At 38.0% G+C, this 17,133-nt stretch overlaps 2 protein-coding genes across 4 annotated transcripts in view; one reads left to right on the forward strand and one right to left on the reverse strand.

Annotated features, from left to right (window-relative positions):
- LOC132910170 (protein timeless homolog) overlaps positions 1 to 17,133 on the forward strand; it is a 249,470-nt gene that overhangs the window by 52,083 nt on the left and 180,254 nt on the right. The window lies entirely within an intron of this gene.
- Positions 1,003 to 5,855, reverse strand: LOC132910087 (uncharacterized). The gene has a single exon (XM_060965527.1). The coding sequence runs from the start codon at positions 5,570 to 5,572 to the stop codon at positions 2,819 to 2,821; it is 2,754 nt and encodes a 917-aa protein (XP_060821510.1). The 5' UTR covers positions 5,573 to 5,855; the 3' UTR covers positions 1,003 to 2,818.

The following is a 17,133-nucleotide window of genomic DNA, read 5'->3' on the forward strand; positions in this document are numbered from 1 at the left end:
ATTTGGAACCCAAGATTAGGATAGGTAGAGATCACAGAATCTTAAATGAATGAAGAATTCATGCATTTAATATCATACTAAAAATCTTATTTCCACGTTCTAAATAAATATACAATACATAATTCGAAATAAATCTAAAAATAATCTCGGTCATTATTTTAATCAATTCTGGTATTTATTATTTCTTTTTTTATTATATTTGTTACTATTTGGTTCTAGATCTTTTTTCAAATTTTTCTATGACATTTAAGTTTACTTAAACCGGAATATATCTTACTATTTATGAAGGGGGATGTATTTACATGTACATGGAAATGTACATAATTATGCATTGGAATTATTATGATGATTGTGTCAACAAAATTGATTAATAATGTCCACGAGATAGTTAGTAAGAAAGCAATAACAAACTACAGTACAGTTAACAAAAACTTTTGAAGTTTTCATATTTAACTGAAATATCGTGATGGTATTAAAATGTACCAACAAAAATCGATAAGTCTGGCTAGCATGCAATTATCTTTCTGCTAGAGATAAATTAGAAAATATTTAAAGTCAGATGCGTAGAACGGTATGAATTTACGTGCTTCGCAAAGCGAAGCAAAAATGTTGCATATCGTCAGGCATTGTAATAAAATTTCTGACATCAGATTAAAAATACATCGAATATTGAGATTTACTTGATGAGAACAAAACAACGAGAAGAAGTAAAATAGGATATTAGTAAGAGTTAACTTACCTGCATTTTGTAGTCGTTACTTTTGAAGAAAATTATCTTTCTTAAAAGAGACGCCAATCTGCATACGTATTCTTTTGCGAAATTAAAACAATAAATCTAAAATACACTTAATTATATCTACAAACTCTTCTGATCCCTAATGATATACCAGAAATAGCTGTATATTAATATAGATAAATAAAGCTAGGACTAATGATTAAATGTTCAACGTTTGGTAGAACAGAAAGATGATCGGTGAAAGGCGATCAAAAGAATCGAAAAAATTGCATCTTTGTACATCGGTTTATTATCATAGCGGTACTTTGACACTGGTTATTTTAAGAAAGATAATGTCTAGCCTCTTCGTTATTTCTTATCTGCTCTCTTCCACTCTTATCCTTTGTTTTTTTCTGTTTGTTAAGGAGTCTTGGCAACTGGCCAAGCCAGAATTAAGTTCGGAAGCTACGTTTCTGTACACTCGGTGTGGCCGCCGTTGAGAGCGGTTTCCACCTCGCGATCATTTCTCTCTCAATCTCTCAATCTCTCTCTCTCTCTCTCTCTCTCTCTCTCTCATGCTCTCTCGCTCTTTCGTCCTTCTTCTCTTTTCCATTCTTACTCTCTAGCTCTTCGCTCATTTCTCGCATACTTTCTCACACCCTCTCCTTCACTACTTCTTCGCGCACTTTTTTTTCTCACTCGATCTCGCAGCGTTCGATAAAAGTTCTTCCGGCTAGCAATCGCTCTCCGCTTCCCGTCTCGTACTGTCATTCAAACGTACAATTCGCCACCGCGAATTTCACGCCAGCACGTTTCCTGTGTCCCATCAATTTCTTTTCTCCGTCTTCTCCTCTTTCGCTCTCACTCTCTCACTCTCTCTCGCTCGCTCCCTCTGTCTTCGTCGCTTTCTCTCTCTCTTTCTTTCTCTCTCTCTCTCTCAAGCCTTCTTCCCATTTCTCGCCCTTTCTCACCACATTTTCCTCGTACGTAGCCTAACCGCACTTCTACCGAGTCACGGAAGCGTCCTAAACGTACGGTGAAAAGTCCAATCCAGAAACGCGGCACGTTACAATTATTATTGTCACTGTGTGCTATTTAACGTTCCGATCGCCTGAGGTTGATGCAGCGCATCAATTTTTAATTATTGCCACCTGCGGTTTCTCTTTGTCTTTGTTTGCATTTCATCGTCTCGCACCAGGATGAGGTTTCTCACGAAATACCAAAAGAAAGGGTACTACATCGAGCACCGATTTCCTGGTCACGAACGTTTTCGGTTCGATACGGTCCTCTTAAGCAAGCAGTCTTTGTTTTAATGAATTCCTCGATGAAACACTGATTTTTCGAAATTTGACTGAGCTTCGACTACTTCTCGAGTTTATCGTTCGCTCGAGATTCGCATCGAGAGATGTTCCGCAGAATCCGTGGGATTTCGGCCAACAGTTTCCTTCGCTGAACTTTCTCGTATGTCCGGTATTTCCCGACGGACAAAGCCGAATCTGGTGGTTATGCGGGAACTACTTCAGCTTTCTCCTGGAGAAGGTGATCTGTTTGAGCTTTGTACATCTTAGTCGGAACTGCTCAGCGTTCATCCGCTCACCTTAAACGAGCGTTGTACAGTTGTACACTGTTGCGTTCTCCAGTAACTCGTTGCCAGAAAGGAACATTGGCTGACTGGGAAATTATCTCTTTCATGATAAACCGTTATCTAAATAATGAATTCGAAATTGTTTTGATTCCGTCGTGTAAAAGTTTCTCTACTCAATTCACCTCTTATTCAATTCTTAAAGTTATCGAGTTATTATCACTTGGCCTGTGAAGAACGTCAATCAGAGATCGAACGTCGGTATTCGATCTTCTAGACGCGTGATTGGTTGCGTCGCATCGGCTAATCGTCGGGAATCGCGTTCGAGTTTCAGCAAATAGAAGGAAACTAACAGGAAGATGAAAAATAGATTACTTTAGCATACTCCTGTAGTACACGTTCGTTAGTCGTGTCCTCGGTAGTCACTGAGATAATATTGACAAAATTTCAACACGTTTCTCGTAATCCTCGGCGTCTAGTTGCTTATCTCTGTTGAACAATCGAGCGTATTCAGACTCTGGTCACCAAAGTTCGGTGGTCGGAGTGAGCGTGTGCACTTCGATGTTTTCGTGACGATGATACCTATCCCTTCGACGTACAGTGGCTCGTCGCGACAACACTACAGTGAGCGCAGCTGCAGCACCGAGGGCTGCACCAGCCAGCACCAACATTCCGGGATGAGCACCAGCGGATAAAGCCTCGGAGACTCTCGCGTCGGAATCAGTCGCTCGATTATTCAATTCCTCTGCTATCGTATTTGAATCAGGAGTATTCCCTAGTACCAACTTCTCTTTTGTCAGATTGTTCAGTCTTTTCGAGTATTTCTCGGCCGTCTTCTTTTCTCCTACTTCCTCCTTTAGCGACGCAAGTTTAGATAGCTTGAAGGAGGTGATCTTACTCGACGATACGCCAAGTTTACTCGGTCTTTTGCTTTTCTGCCTCTTCCCGTCTATATGATTATCGATAGTTCCTGGATCCGATTCGTTCTCCATCCTAATAATTGACGGTTTGTCTTCGTTCGTTCTCCGATACGGCAGCCCGGCGACGTCCATAATTGAATTTTTAATCTCCGCCGAAGTCTGATCGATTTCGATAACTTTCTTGCTCGAGTTTCGCTCCTTCTGTTCCGTTGTTGATGTCGTCATGTTTCGAAACGACGTAGGTGCTTCGTAATAACGCGTTTCGTTACTCGGCAACGTTGGAACAGGTTTCATTTTGTAATTTGTCGAGTTCTCGGTGACGTTATGAGAACCGACTATTCCGTGACTCGAGTTTCTATAGCTTGATTGCTTGGTGTCATTAACGCTAATAGATTCGTCGAGAGAACCGACGTCGGTAACGTTGGAAGACGCGTTTAGGTTATTAAAATGAGATGTACGTCCGATCGGAGACAGAATCGATAATGTGGAAGCGGTGGGTGTTATGGTTGGTACGGTTGTAGGAAGAGGGCTCGGCGGTGATGGCAATTCGTATAGGAGTGATCCTGACATTTCCCATGGAGTATCGCATTGACCCGGTTGAACACCTTTATTTAGTTGTTCGTGCTGCCGCAACCATTCACCCAGCCAATACAGATCTTCGGTGCAATCCCAATGGTTTGCGCTTAAGTTGAGAATACGCAATTGAGGTAGCATGTAAGGTAGATCGAATCTAAGACTGCTGATGTTAGTTCGAGACAAGTCCAATTGGACCAAGCTCTTGCAAGCCGACAGCGCGGCGTCATCCGCTAAAAGCTGTCTGGCCAGAACAGGACTCCTCGATACGTCGAGGAATACGAGCCTTTCGGGCGTAGGTACCGGGAAGGCCATATCACTTTGTTCCTCCTGCTTTTGTTCGAGAGAAGTTAATCCTGACATACGAAGCTTGGCGAGGTTACTTGGTCCACTTAGTGTATTAGCCGGTAACGTTTTAATGGGATTATCAGATAGATCAAGTTCTTCGAGTACCGGTAATTGACCGAGTGCTCCCACCTCAATCGCGTTAATATCGTTATCATTTAACGTCAAGGATTTTAGATTGTATAGTCCCTGTAGATCGTCGATTTTCAAAGTTGTTATCCTGTTTCGTTGAAGCTTCAAATTTGTAAGACTGTTCGGTAAACTGGCCGGGATCTTAACGAGAACGTTACCAGAAATATCCAATTCTTCGAGAACCTCTAAACGTCCGAGAGCGTCGTTTTCGATGTCTATCAATCGATTCTCCGAGATATCTAATATCCGTAAAAGAGGGTAACTGTCGAGGTCACCGCCACGAATCGTGGTTAACTTGTTACCGGCTAGTCTGAGCGCTCTGACGGATCTCGTTAGCGCAGCTGGAACTCTTGCCAAACCTGTACGAGACGCATCCACAGTTTCCAAGCGTCTGCCAGTACCCAACAGCAGAGAGACATCTCTTTCTTTAAGAGGATTCTCCGAGAGTTTTAGTATCGATAATCCCGGAAGCGGTTGCAAAGTTCCAGAAGCCGCCCGCGCTAAACCGTTCCTCGAAACGTCGAGCTCCCTCAGTCTGTCGAGACTCTCGAACCACCTGGCACCCAAAACTTGTAGTTGATTTCCACTGAGATCCAACTTTTGCAACGAATAGAGTGGCGTCAACGCACTATCTGGCAAATCCGCCAGCCTGTTGTCCGATAGATCGAGATACTCCAACCGATCCAATCCTTGAAACGCATCCTCGTGCACGGTAGATATCGCGTTTCTACGCAAACTCAACCTCACCAATCCCGCAAGCGTCCTAAAAGCTCCGACACTCACGTCTGTCAGCGAGTTGTCAGACAAGTCGAAACGCGTCAGCTCGCTCATATTCGTCACACGGCCTACTAGCACATCGTTCAACCGTGCCAGATTGTTGCATGATAGGTTCAATGCTCTGACGCGTTCGAAGCCGTGCCACGACACGTTCAAGAACACCAACGAACAGTTCGTCACGGATACGTCATCGAGGTAGGGAAGAATCGTCGAGTTGCCGGAATCCGACTCGTCGAACGTACCGTTTGCATCGAACTCGTTCAACGTACCGATCACTTCGAAATCGTTCAACGAATCGCTCACTTCCAGTTCGTCGAAGAAACCGATCACTTCGTATTCGTCGGCACCGTCTATCGCGAAGCTTCTCGTTTTAATCGGCAATTCCGATAATCCTGGCGCACGTCCACGGCACTTCACATTTACAAAAGCCGGTAGGTCCCTTTCGGCGGCACTCTGATGACACTCGCATAAATCTGGACACGCGGAACTGCTCGCCATCAAGGCGAGCAGCATCAACGGAAGCCACATCGCTTCCAATTCGGCGTTTTCACATCTCGATCGGCCGATTAATCCTCGAATTACTCGTGGAGATGACGATGACAAAACGAGACGATTGAGTTGCGAGTGAGCATAGGCACGTCCGGTAGCTCATCGACGGGAAATTTGACGCGCGACACGTCGTGGACCGAAGGTGATAGATGCCGCCAAAACTTACGCGTATACACGAATGCCAGAGCGCGAGTAGACTATCAGCCGCGTCAGACGTGATGTCCATACGAAGGACTGACAAACACTGCGGCGCCCGACTCGTAGCTGCACCCGCCTCTCTCCTCTTCGTCCTCTATCCTCTTCTACCCCTTACCGTTTCTCTTTCTCTCCCTTCGGCCTCCAAGCCGGCTGTGTGCCGCCACCTACAACCCTCCACCCTTCTATCGTTTCCTCTCTCTGTCTCTCGCACAGCTTTTTCTCCCTTTCTCCGTTTCTCCCACCTATTCCTATGCACGTTCTATAGATATATACATCTACTACCACCGGCACTCGTCGCTTTTGCTCTCGAACTCGATAAGGGGCGCGAGCGCGCTTGCGTCCTCTGACAGGATACTGACGAGCAGAGCCGGTATTCTGCGATTTCACCAACTACCACCGTTGACGACCGGCTGCTTGTCTGACTGACTGACTGACTGACTCGCCTCGACTTTCTTTAACTCGATTCACGTGCTGGGATTTCCAAGACGCATAGCCCAACTATTCACCGCTTCCACGATATTCGCCGTAAAGAAACGAAGCGACTCCTCTTCCTTGATGCCCGTATTTCCGCCCACCAACCTGTGCTCCATTTACAAGATCGAACAGGTAAATACAAACGACGTGCACATCGATTAAAATTGCTGCCGTTAGTCGAACTTGGATATTCTTCGATCAGCGTTCGCTTAAAACGACAGGTAAAAATCGTCGAGTCGAGTATGAATCTCGATTGAAACATGAATCTTTACGAGCAGATTATTTTGTTCGTTCGTTTTCCAGTAGACGTTTTCGCATGCGTTATCGTTACATGTACGTCGAGGTTTCTTTTATTCATTTATTAACGGCACATAAATTCCCGTCAGCAAATAGTACGTGAGAGAATCGTAACAATTTCTTCAAGCATCCATCCTGTAGCAGCCACATATATAGAAAGTGCAACTAGAACTTTAGCAGCTTTGTGAACTGCTAGCCGTTGGCTTTCTTAAATTCGATTCGCGTGCTGGGATTACAAAGGAGCTGAGGTGCAGTTCGCACGAAATAAGGTGAGAGGTCAGCTACTTTCCCAGCATGCACGCTTTCTATCTTGTTAAAGTATTTCGGCCGATACGATTATTTTAGGTGAAACTGTCTGTAACGCGTTACAAAACATTTTATCGCAAGTTCTATTTCTTTAAGTCGATATTAAGATAACGATTATAATTACGAACAAAAAAAAAAAAAAAAAAAATGCGTATAAGAATATTACTGTCAATGATCGATTAAAATAATTAGCGTTTTTAAACAGTGGATTAATATCATCGGAATACAATTTGATTAATTTGTATGAAAATTTTATCGTGCATTGAACGGAATAATTCAACCCGGTTTACCTAAGGAGGTATACTCAGTGAGAATTTCGAATCGTTTGTATAGTCAAAATTTAAACCACTTAAGCTCGATCCGTACGCCTAAGAAGCCATTGTTTTCGCTTTGCTGATATAATCCTACTTAGACGAGAATGATTGAATAGAGTACTTGGAACGAAAGGACAAGGAGATTTACTGTCAACTAATTTCACATTCTCTGACATGTTGTCATTTTCAGTACTCCTTATGCATGTCAGTTAATTATTTTCTCGCTGAATTAAAATATATATTGAAATGTTGTTAAAAATAACAAGTTGATGACAAATATTTTGTTCTCTATTATATTTTTCAAAAAGCTTGTTGCCATTATTTTTTACGATATGAATAGGATATGTTGAAAATAAATAAATTCTCTCCATGGTAAATTTTATAAATTATTTTAATGGCCCGCTTTGTGCATTTAGACGTTAAGAGTTGGTCGAATTTTTGTGGCAAAATTCTATGATTTTGATCTGAACATAGGACACCATATTATATTCAAATTATATTTGCATTTGAGCCGTGAGGTGGTCATTTACCATCATTCAAAAATATCATTGTATAATACTCTAGGATTTTTTATATTTAAACGTGTACGAAATGCTACATTACAGTTTCCAGTCGAAAGCTTCAAAATTCGTACAAATTCAAAATTCAAAATAAATGATAGGAACTGTGGACTTTGAACGAAGGAATACTCTGTCATCTGTCCATTTTTTAATTAATTAACTCCTAGTCGCTCCTAATGTGACCAAAGCAAATTGATAGGAAACAGTTTTACATTCTAACATTGACTTGAAAAAATATATATTATATACAATGGTGAACATTGTATATTAAACTTTTCAGCATTAAGATAACTATAGCGTTTGTTATCAAACTTGTTTGAGCACAGTTGCTTGCTCTCAGCTTTCTCTGAGAAATCATTTTGTACCTGCTTTCACTTATATCTTCAAACTGGTTTGTGATAATGTTTCTATCTATTCAATTCAATGACTAGTCGAATTGAGTCATATGGCTACAGGATGCTTTGATGAAACTTGCAGCAGGAAGTCCACTCTTAAACCTGCTATTTCCTTTTAGCCATTTTCAATTCTATAACGACAAAATTGTATTTCCGTAACGTTAAACTCAAGGTTGAAGAAAATATGAAAACATTCTTATTAGTACACAAGATTCCTCGTCGTAGTTTCATGTTAAATAGCTTCTTGTAACATCACAAATCCTTTTTGTTTGCCAAAATGAAAGTAAAATTAAGATATTAAAATACAAGGGTGATCAAGTATATAATAATAAATAATTAAAAAAATTATAATACTTAGGAGAATTTCTGCTTGCTGGCATATACATAGCAATAAGTTACATATTTGTACTTTATCATTGAGCATACGTCACAAACAAATATTTTGTTAATAATAAAAACTTTTAAGTAATTCCAAATAATTTCTTTGTATCTGAGATAACATATCGAAATAAAGGAAAGATGAAACAAGAATTGGCGAGAAGAAACTGCTAATAGTACGGTCTGGTGATCGTATCGTGCTTTAATTTTACTCTTTTGCCAAAAGACGTGTCATATTCTCTTTAATGCAACTGTCTGGACGTAAATGGTCGGAAACCACGTTTCTAACAAGTCCAGCACATATGTATATGTATATTTCGTACATAAAGACTGTACAGATATCCTTAGGTATCCATACATGAGCGCAACGCGCCAGCAAGCAGAATTTCGACTACCATAAATTAGTTTCTCCGCGTCTCTAATCTCCTGGGAATTACTGTTCTACTTGCCGGACTTGTGGGGGCGATCGAACGTGATCTTGGAGTGGTTCCAGTACTCCTGATATTTCTGTTCGATTGGAGCAAACGATCACCAACGAAGTTAGCGTCGGTCATGGTTAAATACTTGAGCCAGTGGACTTAAAAGGTGGATTTTCTTGGTTCAAGTCTTGGTTGGCGAACCGTTTTACTCACGACTTCAACCGTGGATATCGGTGTCAAGAAATCGTTCAAAATTAAACGCTTGTCAATCTATCAAAGCCACAAATACACAGAGGCTGACGAAAGTATTCCAATACTTGAAAATATCTTTCACGAATGTATTATTTGTGTGATGCAAAATATTCTGAAATTTCATTAGCGTTATTGCGAAATTCTATTATCACGATTATTGAATATATCGGATATTAATATCTGAAACAAATCTGAGAAAAAAAGATATATATATATATATACAAGATATTTAGTACGAAAATATATTTTGCAAAAATCACAATCAATTAGGAGAATATTTAAATATTATCCATTACAATAATGGGCCTCAATATTCAGTGGAAGCATACATATTTAATATTTCTAATATAAGATGACTATTCATGCTGTATACTAATTTTCTATTAAATATATGTTTGCAACAAATATCTTGTCATTTCTATATACATTTTCTGATTGGCTTCAAATTTTACCAATACTACCACGACGATCGTATTTTATTAGAGTTTCAATAAAAATTTTCTACATACGCATAAAATAACACATATAATCAAAGTTTTCCATGGTAAACGTATAAATTCTTTCATGAACGAGTGTATGGTGCCGATTAAAAGAAGGCTCTAGCTTGATTAAACATCAGTTTCATTCGTGAATTTATTGCTTGTAGATTTTCCATCCAGAAACCTATCTCTCGTGAAATATTTCCAAACATTTGCGATGAAACTTCGCTTATAGATGCATCTGTATGACGGATTCCTTCGTTTCCCCCGTGCAGCCAATATCCCAACGTTTACGATGCGTTTGGAAGCTTAGATTTATGGATTTCGCAGACTTAAGACGGCTCAGTTAACGACAATGCTGTGTCTTGATAGCTCATTTCATAGATGTTCCTGAGAGGTTTAGTTACAGGTAATAGGAGAAACTTGTAAACATATACCATTTACAGTGGTTAAGTATTCGAATATTTGGCACAGAAAACTTTTATGAACATATATTATCTGCGTTATATGTAACTTTTTGAAATGTGGATCTTAATGAAGTGTCATATTGAAAAAATTTGGGATTGATCTGAAAATGTATAGAATAGAATTTACAAAACGTTTATTGCAAAGCGACATTTAGTAAAAAAAAACTAGTATTTATACTACAGTATTGTATTCTATATTATTATATACTGTTGGATGACTGTTTGGATTTTTAAATATATTTATTAGCAATGAATTAATGATGAGATTGTAAGGTAGTTATATTCACAGAAAGATACGATACAAATCCTGTAACTAAATATGTCGAGTACATATACTTTTACTGTGAGCAATAGATTTAATACTTTATACAGTATGAGTTTTTAGATACAACTTTAAATCGTCGTATTATTGGAGAATTGTGAATTAGCCGTCTGTGTGTTTGTTTATTTCTTCGTTAAGTGTAGTTGAGTAAAATATATATCGATATTTCAGAACATGGGCTAACTCATTGAGAAAATATGTTACTACCTTAATAAGTGTAGCTGTCCAATGGAAACGTGCCAAGAGCAACGAAACGTTGTTTATCTGGAGCTTCCGCTTCCGCTATAATGCTTATTTTCTTTCCCCCTAGTATTCTTTAAAGAATTTGATTTAAAGAATTTGATACAAGAAAGAAGTACGAGATTATATTAGTTGTTAACTTTGTACATTAATTGTGGACGCACACTTGAGTTTCTCGGTTTAAAAAGTAAGAACCTACTTTAGTAGACTTGGAACCAAAAAAAAGAAATTAAATATTAGACACGTATGTGTTTCGAATAGAGTTCGATGCACTGTTAAGATGAGTGTTGCATTAACACATCATTGGCAGCTAAGAGTCAATGTATTTAAATGCTGAATAATATTAAAACGACTGAGAGTTTAAAATGTTACTATATCTAAATATATTTGTGTCGACAGTAACATTAACAACGACATGTCTAAAATCAAAGCTATTCCATTTGTTAGAATTTTGATTATGCATCTATTATAAAGATAATTAATTGAGGAATATACTCGGTATATATACATTATAACTGTTGCACGTCCTGCGTGATTACGTTCCACGTTTAATTTGCATAATTCAATTACTTAACCTGATGTATCTTTGTGTGCCTATAATTTTGCTAATTTGAATCCGAATTGAAGTTGTCTAAAAATACGTTTCTGTATAGAAACAGATTCAATACATATGTATAATAACAAAGTTGGCATGGAATTCGGAAAACAGAGCGTAGTATTATTCCTTTTTCTTCGTTTTCCTAGTTTGCATTTATGGGGTGCCATTGCGTTTGAAAAGCTCTTCTGCCTCACTTTCATGATCGCAGCCGAATATGCTGGAAAACACAAGGTATCAGAGTAGAATAACTGAATCAAGATTTATCCCGGTATTATCGGTCCGTTCGAAACAAACGATTCGATGACGAGCGCAAACGCTGACTTCAAACACATCCGTTCGATTAAGTGCTCTGTAAATTGACCTGAAAATCCACGTCACTTTAAAGCCGGCAGTTGCGAACGATGATTTAATCGCTCGAAATGGTCATACACTGGCATTTTTGATGCGACAATTTCACAATCACTTGAAACCCTTGGCCACCTGGTGTGTTGAGAAATGTTTGAAATGAATTCTGATACGACGAGTATGCTCCGAAAGGATCATTGTCTTTTCAATGCTTAAAGAAATCATTTGGCTGGCGTATTACTCTGCAGATACTCTCGTAATGGTCGCGTAGTTAAAAGAATTTCTGATATTTGAATATGGAAAAACGAAGTTGTACGAATTCAATAGAATTTTTATTACAATATTTTGTAAAGGTCGGTACGAGGAATATAATAATATTTTTGAAAATTGTATTCGATTGAATTGTACCGAATGAATTACGCTTTTCATTTGGAAAAATAAATAATGTTAGTAAATAATATGGTATTGAAACGTATCGTAATAATAAAGCGATATTTTCATACTTATCATTGTTTATCGTTGCCGTTATTGAAAGATCTAATGAATAAAATAATTTATTTATGGATGTGTTATTTGTTTTTACAAATTTTTATTTTCGAAACGGAGTTAGTTGCGGTTATTTGCATTTGATATCACACTTCTTTTAAGAAGTATGTTTCGAACGTTTCAAATTTCTATGTTTCAGATTGAAATTCGAAAGATTGGAAACTTTATACAGTAAGTATGCATTTTGTAATGAAATAAAATGCTATTTTAAATGTATATAACATATGATACGATAGTGTGCATACACTGTCGTTTGGTTCTAAATGTGGATTTTAATGAGTCCAAAAATTTCATAAAATATATTCAAGGAATATAAAAAATAACGAAATTGTATCATTTTACTAAATTACACTTTAGTTTTGCCTTTGTGATTCATAGAAAACAAAAAGTTCTAATTATTTTCAGCAATGTATTTCTACATTTATTGTATGGAATTCATGTTAATAATATGCAAGCTTATTGTAGGGTTGCAGATTGCAAAATTATTAATACAAATAGTTTCAAAATTAATAGAAATGAAAGTAACATTCAATACAAAAATTACTTCGAATAAGATATATATATATATTATTAATTAGCATTTTCTGTGAAAAAATACAATTTGGGAAATCTTTAGATCCTTTAATCTTTATCACACAATACAATATGAAATTACGATTCGCACCACTTGTTAAGGTAACAAAGTAAAATGCAAATTAAAAATTTCATTCGCGGAACAAGCGACACGTACTCTCATCTATCTGAAAAAAGTTCAGTTCACAAGTTGAGTTCAGTAAACAAGCAACATATTAATATATACATGTAGACATCTTAAGATTCGCCGATCAGTTTGAACATAGTTGATTCAGCAAATCAAGGGTTAATCGCGAAATCGGTCGATATGTAATAAGAGGATTCTGTACCGAATTATACCTGTAGTTGTACTACCGGTCCAAAGTTCGTGGATAATTGGATTTTCACAAGTTTCCCTGACTAAATTCAGGCTTGTTAGATTTCCAGCGCTCGTAACGTAATAACGATGATAATTGCTTCAATTCTAAGAACTGCGTAATCATCATCAGAGGAAGGATATAATTGGACATAAGAGGTCGTAGCAATAATATGTAATAAAATGCTTTCGTTTCAAGGATATTTCGATTGTTATGATTCTGTAATTTCGAAGGTTAATCCTTCAAAGATCTTCGGACTTCGAACAATTTGTTAGAACGTTCGATTTATTCTCATGCGATTGCTCGAAGACACTGTAGTCGTATCGTTGAAATTGCTCGGTTATTCCACAGTTTTAATTCTCGTTATACGACGTTTCACGAGCGTACGTGAAATTTCGACATAAATTAACAGAAATTAGTAACAATTCACAGACTCGATGCTTTGGTCCGTGCAGCTCGTGGCCAATTAACCGAGGTTCATCAGACGCGGCACGGACGACGCGGCAGGAGCAAGCGAATCGTCGCGCTGCGACTCTCAGTCGACGAACAACTCCGTGCACGTTGGTCGGTCAGCGGGAGGCGGTATATAAAATTAACAATTTCGTCCGGGCGAACTCGGAGTTTCGCGGTTCCGTTGTGCCCTCGGACGGAGGAAGGGAATCAGGGAATGCGAGGTTTAGCCGAAGCCATGTGCCGTTCGAGCGAGCGGACACAGACGAACGGAGAGAAAAAGAGAGCGGATTTCGGTAGTGTCGCTTGATAAGGGAAATCTTTCGAGGCTGCGGCACCGAGCGACGTGTAATTTCGCCGAAATAGAGGACGGAATCCTGGTGGGTACTGGCCGTACCGGTTACAAAGTTACTTTTACGATAGCGCCGACCGAATGTAAATGGGAACAGCGTCAGAAAGACTAAAGGAGAAAACCGGAACGACGGAAAGAGAGAGTGGTTGGTGTCGGGAAAAGGGTGAAACGAGGGAAAGAGTGAATGGAAACGTGCCACGAAAGGGTGAGAGGAAACGGGGAAATAGGAAGGAGAAGAATAGCTAGATAGGGAGTTTGAGAGTATCGGAGAGAGAGAAGAAAGAGAGAGAGAGGGAGAGAGAGGAAAGGAAGTGGTGGGTGGAAGTAAAGGGGGATGAGACTGTCGGAGTTTGTAATTGCAGCGGCTTTAACGCGCTGCTGATGGCCGATGGCACCCGGGACTGGGGTAATGGTCTGCACCAAATGTCTCTTCTTGCTAGGGAGTGGAGACGTCGAGGAAACCCGAAGAAACGAGGGAAACGGTATTCTAGAAGACACCGAGCAAGAGGGCCACGTAGATTCGCCGTCTTTCTCTCTTGCTACCAGCAACCTTCTCTCGGATCGTTCCCTTCTCTGATGCCGCAGATGTCGACATCAACCGATATATTTCTTTGCTCTTCCTCCCACCTCGTCACCGTACCCACTATTCAACTCTTCGCTCTCATCCACCTCTGATCAGGATACAGGTCGATACGCGTGCAATGATGCTTCTAGTCGGGTAAATATTTAAACGAGGACAATGCTTCTGGTTGAAATCCGTTGGCAAAGTTCAAATGATTCCGGATTTAGAACAATTTTACCTGATATTCCTTCGTTAGAAATTTACCGAATTAAACAAAAAATAACGTGTTCCCTATTTTGTACGATATTTCCGGTATTTTCTCCATCCTTGCTTCATCGCATTTTCCTATTTTCAACGAATTTTAATGATTTTCCATTGTTTGATTGTTGACCTCGTTTTGAGGCACGGGAGAAGAGAAATGTTCGTTACGCGATTATCGACATACGCTTGCAGTTTTCGGATGTTCTCTTCAAGTATTGGGAAAATCGTCCTTTAAAAATAATGATTTTACGAATGTACGTTTTTAGAATCTTTAGCGCTTTTTATTTTTGTGAAAAATAGAAATAGGTTTCAATGTACAATGTTACTTAATTGTTATTATATCTTAATATCTATAAATATTTTAACATGGGAAATATTTTAAATAATGCTCTATTCTAGATGATACGAAAAAGGACTTCCATATTACTTATTTTATTTACAATTAAATTTTCAATCCATAATTGTATTTGAAACACAGCACAATCATAAATGAAGTCTAAATGGGATTTACTTTCTCATTGAAATATTTCTACAGTGTTCTGAACATACACTCTGGAGGATATCAAATTTACAACACCTGTCTTAAAGTTTCGAAACGCCAATTTTCTATAATTATCAATTCGTAAAACGATTCAAATATGAGAAACAGAAGAATTTGCGATTTGGATAATAAACTAATTTTATTTCATAATAAAAAATATTTTATAATCCTTATCATCAGTTGAATAGTATTTAGCAGAAACGCCAGTTATTATAAATATAGTATTAATTCCAAATAATAATTATATAACATGATACAAACATGAAAAACCAACATTTATAATTTTAATAATAAAACAATTTTATCTAATGATATAAAATCGTTTTATAATCTTTATTATCATTTGAACAATATCTTGGGAGAAATGTCAGTCATTGAGCACACTACGAGTCACTTAACGTCCAAACATTTACACAGATTCTCTCTTAACCTCGAAGAGAAAATGTATCTACTGTGGCAGGCAAGTTGTAGTATATTCACGTACAAGTACTAGTTAACGTAGAAGAAGCTTACTGCTGTTTTTCACTGGCACTTAATCCACGATTAATTCAGTCCACCGTTTATACTGCCTCGACTCCGACAAGGTAAATATTTTTGGCCCGACAATTTTACCATCCGCGCTTGCAAACGTTTCCGAATAAAAAATACGACTCTTCCGCGTCATTTTAAAAATTCTGACTTCATCATAGAATCTATATACTTTCATGAATGGCGTCCAAATTATCATAGACGTCGAGACTTCCACACGAATATACGTATAACTCTAATTTCACCAATTAAATATTCAAGTGGTAATTTTAGTCGACAAATTCCTAATATACGTCGATGGCGTGTTTAAGAGTCTTCCTTGATATTCACGCGACTTGGTGAAGTAAGACTTCTTATCTAGAAAGTAGGACGTGCCAAGGGAGTGAGATGCGCAGTACAATTTTTTAAAATTCGTGTCAAGCACTATCGTGGTAGGAGTGCAGCAGAGCAAGACGCGATCCTGAACGATAATGTTCTAGCACCGAAAGTCCGAAGGCTTACACCGTAAGTTGGGAGGGACAGAAAATACGTATCACACTACGTTGCGCATCAAACTTTTGTCGCTGATATTGCACGATCCTGAAAATTGTATATTAGATTTTCTCAATTTCCAGTTGGATTTTTTTGTCAAATCAGGATATTATGGTATTAGTAAAAAATCGTAACTGAACACATTTACATATAAAGACTACGGAGGAATAATGTAAGATACAAGATATTTCATACAGGAATTAATCTTACTCAAGGAATCTTTCTTAAAATTCATACAAAATTCTATGTAAATTTCATGTACACTGTATATGTAGCAATATATTATTTATTCTAAAGATCTGTTCCGTTATATATTTTCAAGTTTCACAAATTCTACTGTAAAATATCGCGTAAGCATCAGTATAACTAACAAAAGGATGAAAATACATGAAAAAATAAATAAAAAAATATGGAATGTTTTTGTTCGCTGTTTCGTTTTCGAGAAATACGAGATTAAAAATTCGTTCGATACTCCTATATTTGACGGTTTCTCTATGATGAATTTCTGTTTCGATAATGTGCAAGATCAGGTATTTTCATTAAATAAATTGCTTAAAACTTATATACTTTGGTTCATCGTACAGACGAAGAGCCTCAAGTTTAGCATATTTCTTTCTAAGATATAAAATGCAAAACTATTTCGGTAGAAATCATAAATTTGCTTTATTTGCCCTTAAATCAATATATAAAATACAGCGTATCAAATTTGCAAGCGAATTTTTATCGAGAAAATAATCCTTGAAGGATCAATTTTCGAAGAATAATTGAGCTTCGTTAAACGTTCATTGCGTATAAT

Source organism: Bombus pascuorum, chromosome 8 (genome assembly GCF_905332965.1).
Source record: "Bombus pascuorum chromosome 8, iyBomPasc1.1, whole genome shotgun sequence".
NCBI classification, from domain to species: domain Eukaryota; kingdom Metazoa; phylum Arthropoda; class Insecta; order Hymenoptera; family Apidae; genus Bombus; species Bombus pascuorum.

What these genes read in the sequence shown, in the direction of transcription:
- LOC132910087 (XM_060965527.1), bottom strand. Translation starts at nt 5,572, where the DNA reads ATGTGGCTTCCGTTGATGCTGCTCGCCTTGATGGCGAGCAGTTCCGCG.